The sequence below is a fragment of the Megascapheus bottae genome, chromosome X (assembly GCF_031878675.1).
Source record: "Megascapheus bottae isolate mThoBot1 chromosome X, mThoBot2.hap1, whole genome shotgun sequence".
Lineage (NCBI taxonomy): Eukaryota > Metazoa > Chordata > Mammalia > Rodentia > Geomyidae > Megascapheus > Megascapheus bottae.
In genome coordinates this window covers 3786331-3805981 of record NC_143547.1, presented here as the reverse complement: position 1 = coordinate 3805981, position 19651 = coordinate 3786331, and the positions used below count along the sequence as shown (strand labels likewise).

The window sequence follows — 19651 nt, the reverse complement described above, 5'->3', positions numbered from 1 at the left end:
ATGCCCTGTGCTGATATCCATCATTTTGACTATAACATTTATTACTCATCAAAAATTTGACATGAAATATTTATTGTTATTTTGACTTAGACTACCTGCTTCTAAACAACTCAGTCACCTCATATCTGTAGGCATTTGAGGAAATCCTGAAGCTGTTCCTCAGTTTCCTCATCTGTAAAATAAGAAATTAATAGTGCCCATGGCATGAAGATGCCATGTGGAATAAACAGTGAATCAAAATGCTAATGAAGAATACCTAACAATACTCCGTAGAGGATACTACAGTATTTGAAAGTGTTCCCTGAGAAAGCAGTCGGGATGTAGCCATTATAGGGAAATAGAAAATATGCAATACTGTTTTATTTGTTTTATGTTACATAAATAATAAACAATGATAGCTGTTGATTTGTTTCAAGACCTCCCAGTGGATGCTTAAAACTATGAGTAATACTGAATTCTATTTGTATTTATATTGTTTTTATTTCTGTTTGCTCTGCAGCTTGGCCATTTAGTACCAGAGTTAACCTGTCTTCTGCTTTATGCCCTGGTACTCTGTAGTACTACTCTTCGGCTTTGAGGCCATTTATTAAGTAAAGTAAAAATTAGTTTGACTACAAGCACTTCAATACTATAATAACCCCTCTTCTAATGGAGGTAGTTATGAAGTGACTGACCAACACAGAGCATATAAAAGGACACATACACTAAAAAAGGACGAAGGGGACCGGGAGTTTGGCCGAGTGGTAGAGTGCTTGCCTAGCATGCACGAAGATCCGGGTTCAATTCCTCGGTACCACATACATAGAAAAAAGCCAGAAGTGGTGCTGAGGCTAAAGTGGTGCTCTATTCTTGAGAAAGTCCAAGGACATTTCTCAGGCACTGAGCTCAAGCCCAAGACTGGCAAAAAAAAAAAAAGGACGAAGGGATAATGCACATTCTCTATTATCTGGAAAGGAGTTAGACAGTGTAAGATTTCATCACCCTTTTCAGAATGGTATACAGTTTAAAAATGTAATCTGTTTCTGCAATTACCTGTTCAGTTTTTTCAGGCCTTAGTTCACTATGGGTAACTAAAACTGCTAGCTGCTGGTAAGAAGAAAGTACTGTATTTCCTATGCTCTATTTCAAGTGCTTTATATTACTTAACACTAATACCTTGTGTGATATTGGCATAATATCACTCCTTTAGGTATTTAGAAATGTGAGGAATGAAGGTATTAAATATTTTGTCCAGATTCACACATCTCTTCTCATAACAGGTGGAGCAACTCTCTTAAAGGTACACTTACTCTCTTAAGTATGTTTTGTTTAGCATATGTAAGTATTCAGTAATAATTTCAAAAGTCTAACTCAACATGAGTATCAAAGCATATAGAAAGACCAGCATCATTTTTTATACTTGCAGGATGTTCTCTTGATTTCTTTCTTTTTCTTTTTTTTTTTGCCAGTCCTGGGCTTGAGCTCAGGGCCTGAGCACTGTCCTTGGACTTTCTCAAGGCTAGAGCTCTACCACTTGAGCCTCAGCACCACTTTCAGCATTTTTCTATGTATGTGGTTCTGAGGAATCGAACCCGGGTCTTTGTGTATGCTAGGCAAGCACTCTACAACTAGGCAAAACTCCCAGCCCTCATATTTTTTTAAATCAAGTCTTCCAAGTTTCATTTGTAATAACCTGCTTGTTAAGAACAGGGAAATATAGAGGGAAAAGTGTCGACTCGAGGGGTTGAGAGCCTTATATCCAATCTAGCACTATTGTTGATTAGGACTGTAAATGTGTATTACTGTTACAACATTGGGAATGTTTCCTTTTCTAAAATAAGGTTTTCACATTTAAAAGATAACATAAAAGTAATAATAATACTTATTTTATGAGCATATTTGTAAGCATTAAATGAAATAGTACATATATTGAAACTAGCAGATAATACATATGATTGTTATTGTTTAATTCTTCTATTCATTTAATTCTTCTGTTCAAAAGAATCCAACCAACAAAATTAACAAAAATGCATGCTCACAATAGTATAGAAGTGTAGACATGTTTACTTACAGAAGTGAAGATACTTCTGCGATACTTTGTTGAATTCTGCCTTATTTCATCTCAGTTTTTCTCCTTTCTTTTTTAGAATTAAAAATATCAACTGGAATCAATTTATATTTGAAGGCTATATCAATACAAAAAATTGATATTATTGTGGAATAACCAGCAAATGAACGATGTCAATTAATCAACAAAGAAGGCTCTTGTGTTATAATGGGGAAGTCCTTATTTTTAAGCTGTCTAAAAAGAAAGTTTCAGATGAAATGCATGCAGAGACATGCATATTATATGTCAGAAAGATGGTATTTGATATCGAAATCAACACATTTACTCTGAAGTCCTCTGGATTCTTTCCCATGCAGAATGAAGGCTCTCATTTAAAAATTATATGTTGTAACTCTGTGTCAGATTTCAGAACTGGAATTAACCTTCCTTATGTTTTAATGCAAAACAAACAATTGGATAATGTTTTTGAATATTGTTTAATATTTCTCCACGGCAACAATAAGTTTGAAAAATGTTTGAGTTTTACTTTAGGATATGAGATGAATGATAGCATAAGAGTCCTTAATGGTCCTTTACTTTTATGGCAATATGTCAAGACTGTCTATTGTATCTCTTCCCAAATTGGCAAAGTCATTACCGTATCCAACAGTTTTTCCTCTGTTCTTTGGGCAGGAGAGATTCAAAATCTAGGTTTAGTTATGTTGGGGTTAATGGAATATGCTGGAAAAACTTTAGAACCAGAATATAATGTTTGTAACAGCAAATTTTGTATGTATTCTCTTCAAAGTCAAAAAGTATTAAGTGATACCCATATTATTCACCCTGCTTATAGTAATGTGGTAACTTATATTCATATCTGTAAAACTGAGATTGTCAACAACCAGTTAAGAATGTCTTTGATTGCCCTTACCCGAGTAAATCAACTCATTTTATTTCACAATGGGATGCCGAAAATAGTGTGCCAGCTTCCATTTGAAGGACCTTGTACAGTTCAACCTGTGATCGCCAGTGAAGGAAAATTGTTTTTCATTGTTTCATTTAGATCCAATCAAGTTTGTGCTGTTTCAGAAAAGGACTTTCAGGTATAGTACTTAAATAATAATTCAGTTTGTGCTGGGTGTGGTGGCTTCCACCTGTAATCCTAGCTGAGATCTGAGGGATCAAGGTATTCATGCCCCATGACCCACAAAAAAAATAATAATCAGTTTGTGGTTTTAGGATTTGTTGCTTATTTGTTTTGATTTGCGTTTTGACACAGGATTTTGCTGTATTATACAGCCTAATCAGGACTGTGATAGTCTCTAGAAAGTAAATATTTATTTACTCTGAATATCTTTATATTTATATATAATTCCTTGTTTTCTGATTCTCCAGTATAATTATTTTAGTTTTACACCATTTTCTTGTTTATATTACTGAAGATAAAAATTATAACTACATGAAAAAAAAGATATTAATTTATTTCACATCTAATTTTTTCTCTTATCTATTCTTCCTTTAACGGTCTGTTTTTCTCAGATTACTGCTAAGTGGGAAAAATTTAGCTTAGCACTGGTAGATGACTTTCTTGGAAATGGAAGAGAACAAGTGCTGCTCCTTTTTAAGGATTCATGGAATTCAGATTACCTTGCTTCATTTGAGCTAACAGATATGAGCACTATAAACTATTCAGTAAGTTCTGTTTATTTCTTATATGTGACTTTAAGATCCATTTTAGAAAATGTTAATACATAAAAGCTTTTGACCCACTTGCCATTTAAACATTTTGTGATTTCATAAGTAAATTTAAAAAATTAAGTATATAGGACTAGAATGGTGAATCATGTGGTAGAGTGCTTACCTACCAAGCATAAGGCCTTGATTCCTCCAATACCACCGACATTTATTTTTAAAAAAGCAAAAAAAATATGCAATCACTTAAATACACACACTCAACAAGTGCTGTACAAATGTAATATACTTTTAATAGAAATTTGGGATATAGTATAACTGATGATCATTCAAATGAAATAGAACTATAAATTTACTTGCATTCATATTTTATATCAATAAACATGAAAGTATGTATTAAGGAATAAAATAATGTGAATTTGTTGTTGTTGTTTTTTGTTTGTTTTTCTTTTGGTAGTGAGACTTGCACTATGGGCCTGGGCACTGTCCCTGAGCTCTTCAGCTCCAAGCTAGTACTTAATTATGTTGAGCCACTGTGCCACTTCCACCATTTTGGTAGTTAATTAGAGAAAAGAGTCTCATAGACTTTCATGCCCAGGCTGGCGTTGAACCGAGATTTTCAGATCTCAGCCTGCTGAGTAGCTCGGAGTATAGACATGGGTCACTGAAGTAACAGTTCAGCTGGTGCCAGTGGCTCAAGCCTATAATTCTAGTTAGCCTGCATGAAAGTTCTTGACACTCTTATGGCCAGTTAACCACCAAAAAATGTAAGTAGTACTGTGGTGCTGTGGTAGAGTGCTAACCTGGAGCTGAAGAGTTCAGGGACAGTACCCAGACTCAAAGTTTAAGTCGCACAACTGACAAAAGAAAAGTAACAGTTCAAAAATATCTTGATGTCTTAAATGTAAGATAAATTATGGTTTCAAATCTATGTAAAAATCTTTCGAGTGATTTTCATTCATAAAAGTCTCCCTAGGGAACGGAGGAAAACAAAATGAGGGGTGGGGGTGGGGGGGAGGGAAATGGGGACCAAGACATATGAAAGGGTATCGATGTATGGGAATTAATGCACCATCTATCTGGCAAATATCATGTAACCCTTCTATTAATTACAATAAAATATATGAAAAAAAGTCTCCCTAGGTAAAATACTTTAGGATTTCATAGGAAATGAGTGAGCTGAAATTTTGCAATGTAGTATACCAATTTCACCAAATATTTGTAATTATCTCTTACTTTTTTCTAATTATAAGATGTGGAAAATATATAATTTGCCTTTTATGGAATAATTTATAACATAGTGAACTGTCCTTTGATTAGACAAACTATAATCATAGTTGTTAAGCTCATGAATTTTCAATTTACTTCAAAATTTCAGTGTTTAAATACCTTAAACATCATTTTTTATTAGAGTGAACCAGTGAAATATGATGAGGATTCTTTTGAAGAACACTGTGACAATCGTTGCTTGGTGATTCCACCTCTGCGAAACTGTATACTAGTTAGTATCTGTGTTGTCCTTTTGCTTTGTAATTAACACTATGGAAATAAGGTTAAGAGCATTGAAAGAATGGTGCTAGTATAAGGCAAATACTGCTTTAGGTGACTGTGCTAACGAGCACTACAGTGGTGATCTCTTCTTTAGGGAACACTCTTTACCTACTTAAGCCTGAGATGGGTGGTGACTTTCAGACTCCTGAGATGCCCTAAAGACACTGGGACTTGAACTCAGGGCCTCATGTTCTTGATTGGTTTTTATTACTCAAGGTTGACACTCTATCACTTGAAAAAACCATTTCTGTTTTTTTTTTTCTGGTTAATTGGAGTTAAGAGTCTCAATAAGCTTGTCTGTCCAGACTGGCTTTAAAGTATGATTCTCAGATTTCGGCCCACTAAGTAGCTAAGATTACAATCATGAGCCACCCAACTTGAGGAATCTTTTCAACCATCCTAGTATAAAATACATGACTGTTTTTCTAACTGTACCGTACTCTTCAGATACCATGCCTTTCTTAGTTCCAACTTTATACAAGCTTTTCCACCCCGAACTGCAGGTCTATCAAATCTCTGTGTTCTGCTGTTTAGCAGCCACTTCTCACTACAAATTTGTCTAAAATCAGTTCACAAAACCCATACCACATCCTGAATGTTGGCCTGGCTTGATATCTCCCATAGGAGATTAATTCTGTCACCTTTGAATTCAGTCTCATTCTAGCTTCATGCATGGATAAAATGTACCAATGTAAACTAATATGCATGGTGCATGGCCTGTAGTCCAGTTCTCAATAGAGTCCTTCCCATAGGAATTCATGAACAGTCTTTTTTTCTGTATTCTTACTCCCACAAGAATCACCCATTAAATTCTGCTATACCCTAGTCCACATTTCCAAATTCTGGATTTTGTAAGTTCAAAATCTGTGGAATAACATGGTCAAGTAGTCATAGTAACACATCCCACTTCTTTTATACCAATATTCCATGTTATTCCGTTTTAATGGTTATGTCAGAATACTCACCATAAATAACAGGAGTTATTTATTTTGTTCACAATTTGTAGAGTTTTCAGTCCATGGTCAATTAATTGTCTCCTATGTTTGGGACCTGAGGCAAGATAGAATATTATGTCAGTTGCAGTGGTGGTAGCTCATACTTGTAATCATAGCTGAATAGCTATGAGGCTAGGAGGCTGAAAACTAAGAATCATGGTTTGGAGCTAGCTAGGGCATTAAGGTTTGCTAGATTTCATTTCTAAATTAGTTTTGGTACTAAAGATTGAAACTAGGACCTCATACATGCTAAGCATACACTTTACCACTGAGTTTTATCCTGGGGCTTGGAGTTTGGCCTAGTGGTAGAATGCTTGCTTAGCATGCATGAAGACCCGGTACCAGATGTATAGAAAAAAAGCTGGAAGTGGTACTGTGGCTCAACTGGTAGAGGTCTTTCCTTGAGAAGGCTCAAGGACAGTGCTCAGGCTCTTGAGTTCAACAGGACTGGCAAAAAAAAAAGAAAAAGAAAATTTAAAAAAAGAATGTAATGCATTATAAATAACAATATTGGTCAAATCTGCCCCATTATTAGGATTATGATAAATAATTGGTAATATACTGGAAGCTTAGAATACTGTACAATTGTCAAAAAGAATAAGGAATATTTTATACTGACTTAATAATGATGCCTTCATAGTATATGAAAGTAGAACTTCATTAAATATTTCAGGCTGGGAGCATAGCCTAGTTTAGAGTGCTCACCTAAGATGCATAAAGCCCAGGGTTTGATTCCTCAGCACTATATATTCAGAAAAAGCTAGAAGTGGTGTTGTGGTTCAAGTGGCAGAGTGCTACTCTTGAGCAAAAAGTGTCCAAAGACAATGCCCAGGCCCTGAGTTCAAGCCCCAAAACTGGCAAAATAAAAAAAGTACATGAAATATTTCATTTATGAAGCAAGACTTAGACTTCTGATTAAAAACAACTTAAGGCCAGGTGCTGGTGGCTGTAAAACAATTTAGAGCCTGGTGCTCTTGGTTCCTGCCTGTATTCCTAGCTACTCAGGAAGCTGAGATCTGAGGACTGCGGTTCAAAGCTTGCCTAGGCAGGAAACTCAAGAGGAAGAAAGCTCAGGGACAGTGTCCGGGCCCCAGGTTAAAGCCCCATGACTGACAAAACAAATTTAAAAAAAAAAACCCTGAATTGATGGATGAAATGTTTTTGAATTTCTATTAAAAACTTCAAGATAAGAGAAAAAACAAATTACACCTCTGCTTTAATTTTCTACAGTGTGCTTATTTTTATTTGTAGTTTTATAACAGAAACCTCATGACATATATCATTTAACTAGTCTTGTGAGTCACCATTCTGTCATGTGGCAGGGAATATGTTGAGATGAAGAAAGAAAAAAGACCACTGCTAAATTCTAAGGGTTCATTTTCAGTCTACCCATGTCATCCATTATACTATTCTCAACCCATCCAGCAGCTACGATTTAGCTACATACCTTTGGTTATATCTTCTACCCAAATCACAGTCACTTAGCAAATTAGTGATGGGAGTGTGAAAGACATGGGACTCACAGAACTAGGTCAGCATGAGATGTTTTAAAATATCAGCAAACATTGTATGTACTTTGTGTAATGAGATAAGATATAGCAACAATTCTATCCACCCTCTAATTTCTATTCATTGATTAAAAAACACAAAGCTTACCTGCCTTAAAATTTATTCATAGGGCTGGGAGTTTGGCCTAGTGGTTAAAGTGCTTGCCTAGCATGCACAAAGACCTGGGTTCGATTCCTTGGTACCACATACATACAAAAAAAAACCTGGAAGTGGTGCTGAGGCTCAAGTGGTAGAGCTCTAACCTTGAGAAAGTCCAAGGACAGTGTTCAGGCCCTGAGCTCAAGCCCAGGACTGGCCAAAAAAATGCAAACAAAAAAAATTTAATTATAAAGAAATCCAAAAAGAGATTGCATTTTGTTTTTTAAAATATAGAAAAACATATTTTATTAAAGGCTGGATTAATACTTAAACAGCCTCAGATATCCATCTGAGATGAAACAACTTCAATCAGTTCAATGACACAACTCTTTAAATTTTCAGTAGAAAAATATATTTCATGAATGCTTTATCATTTTTACTGAAATCTATGTGGCACACTTCTCTGTGCCTAATTCAGAGTTAAATTTGTGTTGTTTCTTTCCAGTAGTTTCAGCATATTTTTTCCTAGTGGACTTGACCCTAGAGTCAGTTTAATTAAATAAACTTACAGCCATAGGAAGGTTGTTCTGTGCCATCATTAAAGTTTTACTGTAAAGTTTACATGAATAGAAAATTTCAAACAGTCAAATTCAGAGTAATCATTTCTATTCATGATGATGTCTTGCTAAGTGTATGCTTCCTTTTGATGTAGAAATTGTTTCAGGAAGAAAGGCATGGGTTTTGTGGGGTTTTAATGAGGGTAAGCATGTAAAGACTTGATTTGTATTCATATTGATTATAAGTTATTTAACATAATAGTTAATGAATGCAAATGCACTGATATTCTCTAAGTTTGATACATAAACTTTATAGTACAGTTATTTGCTGTATCTTACTTGGCAAGAAAATACTTCTCTTATAATAGAGATTTGGCATGTATTAATAAAAGTTTTACTTTGAGAAGTGTTTGTTTTTCTATAGAAAAATGAATTGGATAGTGCATTGCGGGGAAAGTGCTTCATGAATTAATGATATGTTTGGTTTCATTTGGAATTATGTCTCTGGTAACTATTTTTCTTTTTACAGATGTTTTTGGGTTTTATTCAGCAATTCAAGAATCTTATATTGCTTAAGGAAAAATTTATTTTAAAATATTGGAAAGCTTTAATAAACTTGACTCAAGATGAAAGTACACCAAATATAGAGGAGGTAAAATAAATTATGTGGCTCTTTCAGCATGAAATATGAGTTCAAAATCTGCAAACTGTTGAGGTGTTATATAAATTGGAATTTTGTAGAAATCTTACTCAGTGCATCAAGAAATATTGATAGGGATTATATAATGGCAAATTTATGATTTAAGTTATTTGTTTAAAGAGCCAGTTATTTTGCCAATTTGCATATAATTCTGTAGGGTATAAAAATCTCATTTAATGAAATTTTAATAACCTTTGGAAATAAGTCCTTTTGCTTAGAAAGATTTAACAATTAAATTTGATTTATTTTGAACTTTGCATATGTTTATAGTATAAAAAGATTTCATTGTGCTATTTCCATACATGCACACAATGTTCTTTGAGGAGATTCACCTCCTCTGCCACCTTCCCATTCTTCCTTTCCCTTTTGCCCACCTTTGAAAACAAAGTTTGTGTTGGAATTCATTATGCTATCTTTGTGTCTGAGTGTGTGTTGTTTGTGTGTATATATGTGTGCACATGTAATGTTTGATTCTTACCACCCTCATTATGCTCTTCTTTTTCCCTTCCATCCCATTGATAATCTCCTAGAGACAGTCTTCCTTTTACTTTTACATCCTACTAGCATTACTGTCATTATCACCATCAGCAGTAGAGATTAATTAATCTCCAAATAATGGGAGAACAAGCTAAGCACTGTTTGGTTCATCTTGCTTAACTTGGTGGCCTTTAGAACTATTGATTTTTCTGCACATGACATAATTTTTATTTTTCTCCATTGCTCCATGGTATCTTATTGTGTGTTTGTGTGTGTGTGTGTGTGTGTGTGTGTGTGTGTGTGTGATATTCATTCACTGATTGTTGGGTACTACATCTGATTCTAGAGTTTGACTAAATTTGTAAACAGAACTGTGATAAATGTGGGTGTGCATGTATCTTTCTTATGTAATGTATATACCTGCCTTTCAGGAATTCACCTAAAAGTGATATGACAGGGTTATAGATAAGTACATTTTTAGTTGTTTTGGAAACCATGCTGGTTTCCATAATATCTGTACCTTCACTTTAGCATATGTATGAGTTAGATAGAAGCTATTCCAACATACTGTATATTTTCTGAATTTCTTAATAGAGTTTATTAAGCATTACACAACCTTCCTTTGGCAATGATATCATTTCATTAGGATAAGTTTTCTTTTAGTCATTGGCATTGTTCATTTATTTTTTTTCCTTTTTTGCCAGTCCTGGGCCTTGAACTCGGCCTGAATGCTGTCCTTGAGCTTTCTCAAGGCTAGAGCTCTACCACTTGAGCCACAGCACTATTTCCAGCTTTTTCTATGTATGTGGTACTGAGGAATTGAGCCCAGATCTTTGTGCATGCTAGGCAAGCACTCTACTTCTAAGCCAAACTCCCAGCTCAGCATTGTTCATTTCTAAAGCATTTATTCCTCTAGAAAAGTTCTTAAGTTGTTATGTTTCCTTAATATAAGAAAACATACGTTTTCTTTCTGTCTACATGTTGTAACTTTACTTTTTTTTCCCTTGTAGCTGCCCATTATAAGAACTTATTCGGGTAGCATGTATTTATTTATACCAGTGTAGTAGATTTTTAGAAAAAAATCTTCAGACTTCATAAAAATCATATTTTAGATAAGAATTATATGCAGTATATAATTATATATGTATTTATAAAAATATAAATAAATCAAGAAAAGAAATATAGAAAAATTATTATTGTATTTTAATACTTCAAGTCACTTCAGTACTTGTTATTTCCTCTCAATCAGCTTTATTCTTGTCATAGTCTGTGCCTTGTGTCCACATTTTAGTCTTTGCAATATGAGCTATTTGGTTCAAAACATAATCCTATTAGTGCTAAAAAAGAAAACCAACCAAAAAAATACTGTATCATATTTCCAAATTACTGTTCTAATTTCCTGGGGGACCTCACAAAATTTATTATTAAGTTCTCCTAATTCCTTTACTTAACTTCCCCCAGTAGTTTACTGATATTAGAAAGGGAACTGAATGCTTAGAAATTAATCTGTCCGCTGGAGACATGACTTAAATGATAAATCTCCTTTCTAGCATGTGCAAAGTCCTGAGTTCAAGTCCTAGCATTACCAAAAAAAGGAAATCAATGAATACACTAAAGCAACTATGTGCAGTGTCCTATATTTGGCCTGTTCTATTATTAGTTTTGAAAGCAAGTTTTAAAAATAACTGTTGGACCCCGTGCAGTGACTCATGCCTATAATCCTAGCTACTTAGGAGGCTGAAATCTGAGGATCAAGGTTCAAAGTCAGCCCGGACATAAAAGGACCTGAGACTCTTATCTCCAGTTAACCTCTAGCAAACAGAAAGTGGGGCTTGGCTCAAGGGTAGAGCAGTAGCCTTGAGCTGAAGAGCCCAGGGACAGTGTCCTAGCTGAGTTCAAACCCCATGACCCCCCGACACACACACACACACACAAAAAACAACTATTGACATAATTAACTATTTCCTTAGGATTCAGATAAATAGCCTACCTCAGATCTCATAGCTACAGACAGAATCACCAGGTTCATAAGAATATGTTAGTCCATTGTTATATAAGTACACCTTTCTTTCCTAAGCAATTGCCAGATAGAGACAATGGATAACTTGGGTTTTGGAAACAGTCTATTTCTCATAAAACCCAGTTCTGCCTCTTGGTAGACATGATCTTGGGAAAATTACATTATCTCCCCATTCATTATTTTTCTTACCAATGATAATGCAATTGACCTAAGATAACTACAGTTATTGTGAGAGTGAAATAAATAGATGCATGAATGGCATTTAGAACAGTTCATAAATGAAGTAAGCACTTAGTATATATTATATATTAGTTATTACTACTATTTATATTAGTTATTGTAATTTATAATCTATACATGTGTGAGAATGACTGAGTATGGCCTGAACTTCAAGAGTAAAATCTTAGCAAAAACTTACAAGATATTTTAATCAGTTTTGCTCATACAAAGCTACAGTTATGGGCTCAGTTCAAATATCACGGTGTAATAATTCAGCTCCCATATAAACAGTATATACTAAAAAATGTTATAAATATACAGAGTGGATTGCATTTCTTATATCTGTGATACATATTGTACTGTCACTTTACTTTTTAATGGACTACAGAATTATATCATTGCTGGCTCAAGATAAAATAATCCATCTTGTTCTAGTCATGCCATGCTTGTGAGTATAGAATTAAATATATACATATATATATATATTAGTTAATGCATAATTTTTATTTTAATAAATTGTGTATGATCTTAAACGTCTATAATTTATTTGGATGCTTTCAAGCCATAAAGACTAACCAAAGGCCGATTTGCATTATTTCATTTTTTGGTAATCACCTATTTAAACATATTTTTCTGTAAGGTGTCATTTGTTCCTCTTTTTGGGGAAGAAGAAGAAGAAGAAGAGGAGGAGGAGGTGGAGGAGAAGGAGGAGGAGGAAAAGGAGGACAAAGAGGAATCTGTCGATATTGATGAAAAGTTGCCAGATGTTTTTAAATATTCAGAACAGGAAATAGAAAAGATATGGTATCGTGTGTTGGATGATAGCTTAATTGTTGGAGTAAAAATCACATCTTCTTTGAATGTGTAAGTAACTTTTAATTGTTACCGTGTGGTTCGGAGTTTATTCTAGTGGTGTCCAATAGAAATTAAGGCCAGTCTGGTAGCACAGAAATGGAGGGACAAAACATGAACAAATGTAGCAATGATCCTCACTAGATACCACGTTGTAAATGAGCTGCACAACTTGTGGTGGAGGGATTGGGTGGGGGTAAACCTAGGAGAAAACAAGGAAAGAGGTGACCCTGTTAAAAAAGAAATGTACTCATTACCTGACTTATAGAACTAACCATACTGTATATCACCCTTGCAATAACAGTTACAAAAAGAAAGAAATTAAGGCCACACAGGAAATTTTCTGAGTTAGGTAATTTTATTGCTTTATTGACTTCAATATATCTTAAGCATCATTACAACATATAAACAGTATAAAATTATTGATAAAATACTTTAATATTTTTATATTGCTTTTAAATTTTAATTTGTATTTTAGATCTATAATGCATTGAGGTTGATACTAGCCATTTGTATCATGGCTAGCACAGCTCTGCAATTATCTCTTATATACATATTTTGAGTTATTATGAGGTGGATGACATTTATGAAATTAATAAGTGATTGTCAGTGGCTGGAAGTATATAGCTCAAGTAGTAGAGCCCCCTTCATATTCTCTAGTATCTCTATGTGGAATTCCATGTAGTCCAGGAAATTCTGTTAGGTCAGTTCCTTCTGTACTCTGTGTTACTTATCATCTTTTCTGTATGTTTGTTTCATATCTTGATGAGTCCTAAGTAGTTCCTGCTGATGTATTTTCTGTTTACTAATTTATCATAAGTTTTATTCAGCTATTTAACTTCATCATTTACTTTCTAATTTTTCTATACTATTTATAATTATCATTTTTCTCTTTTCAGATCTAAGTGGTCTTGTGTGCTGGTCTTGAACATAGGGCTCAGGTCCCTGAGCTTTTTTGTTCAAGACTAGCACTCTACTGCTTGAGGCGCAGTTCTTTTTTTCATATATTTTTATTGTAATTAATAGAAGGGTTACATCATATTCACCAGATAAAAGGTGCATTACTTCACAAACATTGATACCCTTTCTCATGTCTTGGTCCCCATTTCCCTCTCTCCCCATCCCCGCCCCTCATCTTGTTTCCCCCCCCCTTCTCTATCCGATTTCAAATAACCAAATATACCTATATCCAGTATATCAGACAATAAGGTGAAATACTGTAACAATATGAGATAACCAAGGGACAGCAAAAGAGATTAGAGATGACATAGTACATTAAGGACAACAATCACTCATTATATGGCTTTTGCTCTATGTCCTAGAGGTCCTTTCATTTAGCGTCATACTATATGGCCTTATGTATCTAGGTTTTGTTCTATTGTAAATCTCTGCTAGGAGAGCCCAAGGTTTCTACTGATTATGACAAATGAGGGAAACCATTGAGCCTATGTTCCTTTGAGTCTGGCTTACTTCACTTAATATGATTTTTTCTGAGTCTTTCCATTTCCTTACAAATGGGGCAATGTCGTTCTCTCTGATACCAGCATAGAATTCCATTGTGTATAAATACCACATCTTTTTGATCCACTCATCAACTGAGTGAGTTGGTTCCATATCTTTGCTATGGTAAATAGTGCTGCAATGAACATCGTTGTGCTAGTGGATTTAGTATGTCCTTGTTTTTGGATGATTGGGTAAATGCCAAGTAGTGGAATTGCCTGGTCATAGTGGAGCTCTGTGCTTAGTCATTTGAAGAATCATCATACTTTTTTTCCATAGTGATTGAACGAGTTTACATTCCCACCAGCAGTGTAGTAGTGATCCCTCTTGGCCACATCCCCTCCAGCATCTGTTGTTATTAGATTTCTTGATCATGGCCATTCTAACTGGAGTGAGGTGGAATCTTAGAGTTGTTTTGATTTGCATTTCTTTTATGGCCAGAGAATGTTGAGCATTTCTTCATGTGTCTATAGTCCATTTTTATTTTTTCTTCAGAGAAGACTCTCTTTAAGTCTTTGGCCCATCTTTTAATGTGATTAGTTTTTAGGGAGATTAGTTTTGAAGTGATTCAATTGTTTGAGCTGTTGATATATTTTAGATATGAGGACTTTGTCCATTGTATGGTTAGTGAAGACCTTCTTCCACACTGTAGGCTTTCTAATTTGCTATGTCCTTTGGCATACAGAAGCTCTATAGTTTAATGCAGTCCCACTTATCCAGACTTTCTCTAATTTGTTACGTTTCTCGGTCCTTATTAAGAAAGTTTCAATCTGTGCTAAGGAGACCTAGTGTGTCTCCTATTCCTTCTTGTAAAGTGTTCAGTCTATCTGCTTTTACCTCCATGTCTTTGATCCATTTGGAGTTAATCCTGGTGCAGGGTAACAAGGATCCAACTTTAGTTTTCTGCAGGTGCTTAACCAGTTCTGCCAACACCACTTGTTGAAGAGGCTGTCCTTCTTCCATTCTATTTTTTGGTTCCCTTATCAAAGATTAGGTGGCAATAGGTCTGTGGGTTAATAGCTGGGTCTTCAGTTCTATTCCATTGGTCTTCAGGCCTGTTCTTGTGCCAGTACCAAGCTGTTTTGGTCACTATATCTCTGTAACAAAGTCTAAAGTTTGGTATTGAAATTCCTCCTGCACTGTTCTTTCTCTTGAGCCACAGTTCTACTTCTAGATTTTTGCTAGTTCATTTGAGATTAGAATTTCACCGACAAGGTTGCCTGTGCTGGTTTCAATTGAGATTATCAGATCTTAGCCTCCTGATCTGAGTAGCTAGGGATTACATGTGTGATCCACCAGTAACCCACTGGGGAGTCATTTTTTTATTTTTCCACTTATGTCTTATTTCCTTCATATGTTTAGCAGAATTTCTTTAAAAATGATTATAGATACAGAACACCGTGAATATGCCCATAGAATATTATAGTGAGCTCTATTTGCCCCTCATTGAATTCTAGTAACCACTTGCTACTAGTCTTGTTTCATAATATTTCCATTCATTCTTCACCCCTACCCCCAGATTTAAAGCAAAAAGACATCATACTATTTCGTTTGCAAATATATCCGTGTATGCATCTGAAAATCCAAGAACTTTAAAATATGTTTAGCTACTCTGGTAGAAGTTTAATTTTCCTACTTGTCTCAATTTCAAACTGATAAAATAAAATCTGGGCCTAATAAGCTCTATAACTCAGACTTGATTTGTGAGTGCGTGTGTGAATGTATGTCAATATAGTGGTCTTTTAGTGTATATTTTGAGGAAACTGAGCAGTAGAATTAATTTGCTGATTCATTCTATATGGTATTTCCACATTTTCTTTCCATAATTCCATTTTCTTAACATCAGTAATTACATTTGCATTTGAAATAGTATTTTCCTTACAAACAGAATATTTGATTGTTATGTGAGCATGTAATAATGTATTTGACTTTAAAAGTTTTTCGAGTAAGCCATGTTCTGTATTTCTTACAGATCCCAGAATGATGTGACGTTATCACTATTAATCGATAAAAACTATAACCACCTCTGTCCATTACTTAAGTGTCAAAATAAAGTGATTAGATTGACTTCTTTCTCAGCCCCATACTTGAAGCCACATGAAGTAGGATCTGAGGCAAAAACAATATCTGAGGCAAAAAGGATCAAATTGACCCACGAGGAAGAGGAAAGCTTTATTGGTGAACAACCATCTAAGAAAGAGTATAAACAGATAATTGCTGGTGTAACATCATTTCCTCCACTTTTATTATTGAAAAAATTTTCTTGTATTGTGCTGCTACAAACTAAGGAGAGAAAAAATGGTAAATGTCCTGAAAATCGTTTATTTTCATGTGGCAGACTTTGTATAAGTTTTGAAGATCTTTCAACTGGGCAATTCTTACTAACATTTCCAGATAAGAAACAAACAGGTAATTTTGCAGGTATTTTTTAATGGTATACTTAATTGAATCAGCACATTTTAAGACCTATTTGATAATGCACTGTGTTTAATGACAAAACTTGTAAACTCTTTCTTTTGTAGAACATATAGAAGATCTTTCTGCACTTCTCGCAGTATTGAACAAAAACTGTTTTCATGTCACATCATCTGTCACTGCCTTGAATGTAATGCAGATGTGGCTCATAGACTACCTGAATTGTGACATAATCGAAAGATTTCCAGAAATATGCTTTTGTAATGAGCCAGGAGGTGTCTATGGTACACTCTTCAAGTGGAAACAAAGAACACCATTTGAAGGCATTTTAACAGTATATAGCAGGTAATGCATATCAAATTGAAATCGGTGCAGACAAAGATAGCATGTGTGAACTTGGTGAGAATGAGGTCTCCACGTAGAATTTGATACTCCTGTGGGACATGCCAGAGCCATACCTGGTATATCATGAGTGAATTGATGTGGCATTATTTATAGTTTTGAGGGTATATTTATGAATTTTATATATTTTTATGCACCCTTACTTCAAAATCTCCTTTTACCTGTTTTCCATAGTGAAACTTAAAAAATATATAGTGTATTGAAACTTAGTCAGGAAGTACCATGGTGAATATTCTTAACAGAATTGGTATAGGCTATATACATTGGACTGTCATAGTCAGATTTTATCAATAATTTTTTTGTTCATGTTTATAACGATTATACTGTTTACAAATCAGTAAAAAATTAACAACAGTATTGTTATTGATTTGTGTTGCTTTAATTTTGTAATGTTATGTTTGGTATTTTTATTTTTAGGAATAAAACAGTTTTGTTCCAGTGTCTTCATAATCTTATTGAACGACTCCCTATGAAATGTTACTTTCGAAATCTAAAATCAGGAAGTGAGGATCTTCCAGTTGATCATTCTGCATTAACTTTGGAGGAGGCACTAGTTACCCCTGCTTCTTTTAGTACGTTAACCTTACATAATTTTGAAAGCAACAATGTTAAAAAATGTGAAGCAAGCAAAGAAAAGTGTAGTACTGTGACTACTTCATCCGAGACAGAGGACATAAACCATCTGTACAGAAAATAATATGAGGGAGAAAATGTTGGAAATGAACCTACAAGTGAGTGGTTCTTTATATGGAGAAACAACTTTGGAATTATCTGAGATTCAGTTGTCATCAGATCTTTTTGCACAGAAAATGACTCATTTTTCATTGACATAAAGTTCTGGTTCCCTTGTTATATTCCTCTTTTGTAAAAAAGAATCTTTAGATGATGTATAAAATAGTATTCTAGAGCAGCAATTTTCATATGGTGCTATTTTTGCCTTCCCCCAGAACTCCCACCTCCTATAATGTCCTATAAGGGACATTTGATAACGTCTGGGGAAATGTTTTTGTTACATGGACATTCATAAGAGCCAAGATAAGAAGCCTATAACTTATATGAGTGATATTTTCTGCTGTATCATTTGTTGTTGTAGAGAACCGCCATGTGCATAGTACGTTTATCAACATGTGTGGGCTCCTCTTTTCTCTAGGAGTGAGTAGGGGTTTACTATGGGCATCTATTGATTAGAAGTAGCTAGAGATGTTGCTAATTATCCTATAATGCACAGGACAGCCCCTTCTTCCACAACAAAGAAAAGTCCAACCGAAAATGTCAATATTCAATATTCTAAATTTGCCATTTAATTGAAGACAGAAAAGATATAACAATATTTTGATCTAAGTCTTATCTCTTTAATGTGTGCTTAATAACACCAAGCATATAAAAAAGAGCTCGAAAGTTATAACTTAAAATGTGATCGTCAGGATTCACAAATTTCTGCAACTATCTCAAGCTTCTTTGGAAAGTTAAATAGCAGTGTTTGAATGAGACTACTTTTTGAAACCCTGTTTAATTTAAATTTTATTAGGTAGCTTTTCTAAAATGGTGTGTTTATAGGAATGTGAAAAATTGGGCATTTTCTTTTCTGAAAAATGCATGCCTTTTAAAAGGCCAGGTATATTTCACAAGTTACTATTAAAAGGAAAATTGACAATGCTTTAAATCATCTAAAATCTTAACTCTAGGCAAAACTCAAACATAAAATCCTAACCAAATAACTCAAAGAATGTACTGCTCCTTAGGGATGGAGAACTTTAAGAATAAGTGAAAATTCACTTCAGTAAAGATTTGATTTATAAGAAATCTAGTGAGAAAACTTTCAAAGGGCTAAAAATTCAACTAAATCATTTTTTAAATCTAATTCTGGACTAATAGTGTCAGGAGAGGAAATAATGAACCAAAAAAGGGATATAGGGAAGAAGAAATGTTCCTGGCCCATTTTTATTTTATAATCCCTAAGTAAGATAGTAATTTCCATCTCTGTTCGAAGAAATAAAGATGATTATAAAAATTGGTTTCTTATAGCCATGAATGCTAATTTCTCCCATCCTATAGTAGTAGTGCTCACACCTAAGATTCTTGCAATACAAATGTTTTTTTATATAGGTATATATATATTTGTTTCTTGACTTTTTCTGTATGATTCACATAATATTGCTGCCTTAAGATAGATTTTCCAACCCCATCTCTGGCAATGGAAAAATATGTCAGATTTCATACAAATGGAGCTAGAACATACTCAAGTTAAATTGTGTAAATCTGCAAATAGTATATGATACGTACTGTCTTTTGACATTATGTCTTACATGTTCCGAAAAAAAACAAGTGTAAAAGATAGCAACTAAATTGTGAACTACAAAAAATATAAACTCGTTCATTGGAAAACTAAACTATTTCATTGTAATTATCTGTAAGGGAAGTTAAGGTACCAAGTTACTTTTACAAGTTAGTTTGTATTCCAGAATATTCTCTCTACTTACTACAAACTAGAAAAAACTAAAATTAAAGAAAAGACACTCTTGTCATTTTCTTGTTTCATTTGTCTGTTTTTGTCTGCAAGCAAATTCCATTCATCACAGACTTGTGGTCAAATCCAAG

At 34.2% G+C, this 19651-nt stretch overlaps 1 protein-coding gene across 1 annotated transcript; it reads left to right on the top strand.

Annotated features, from left to right (window-relative positions):
• The first annotated feature begins 2205 nt into the window (after positions 1–2205).
• Positions 2206–19144, top strand: Fancb (FA complementation group B). The gene is given in 9 exon segments (XM_090326815.1): positions 2206–3129; positions 3566–3718; positions 5130–5231; positions 9019–9120; positions 12525–12748; positions 16209–16645; positions 16759–16996; positions 17471–17746; positions 17748–19144. Coding segments are annotated over 9 exon segments (2583 nt in total). The 5' UTR covers positions 2206–2217; the 3' UTR covers positions 17887–19144.
• The last annotated feature ends 507 nt before the right edge of the window (positions 19145–19651 follow it).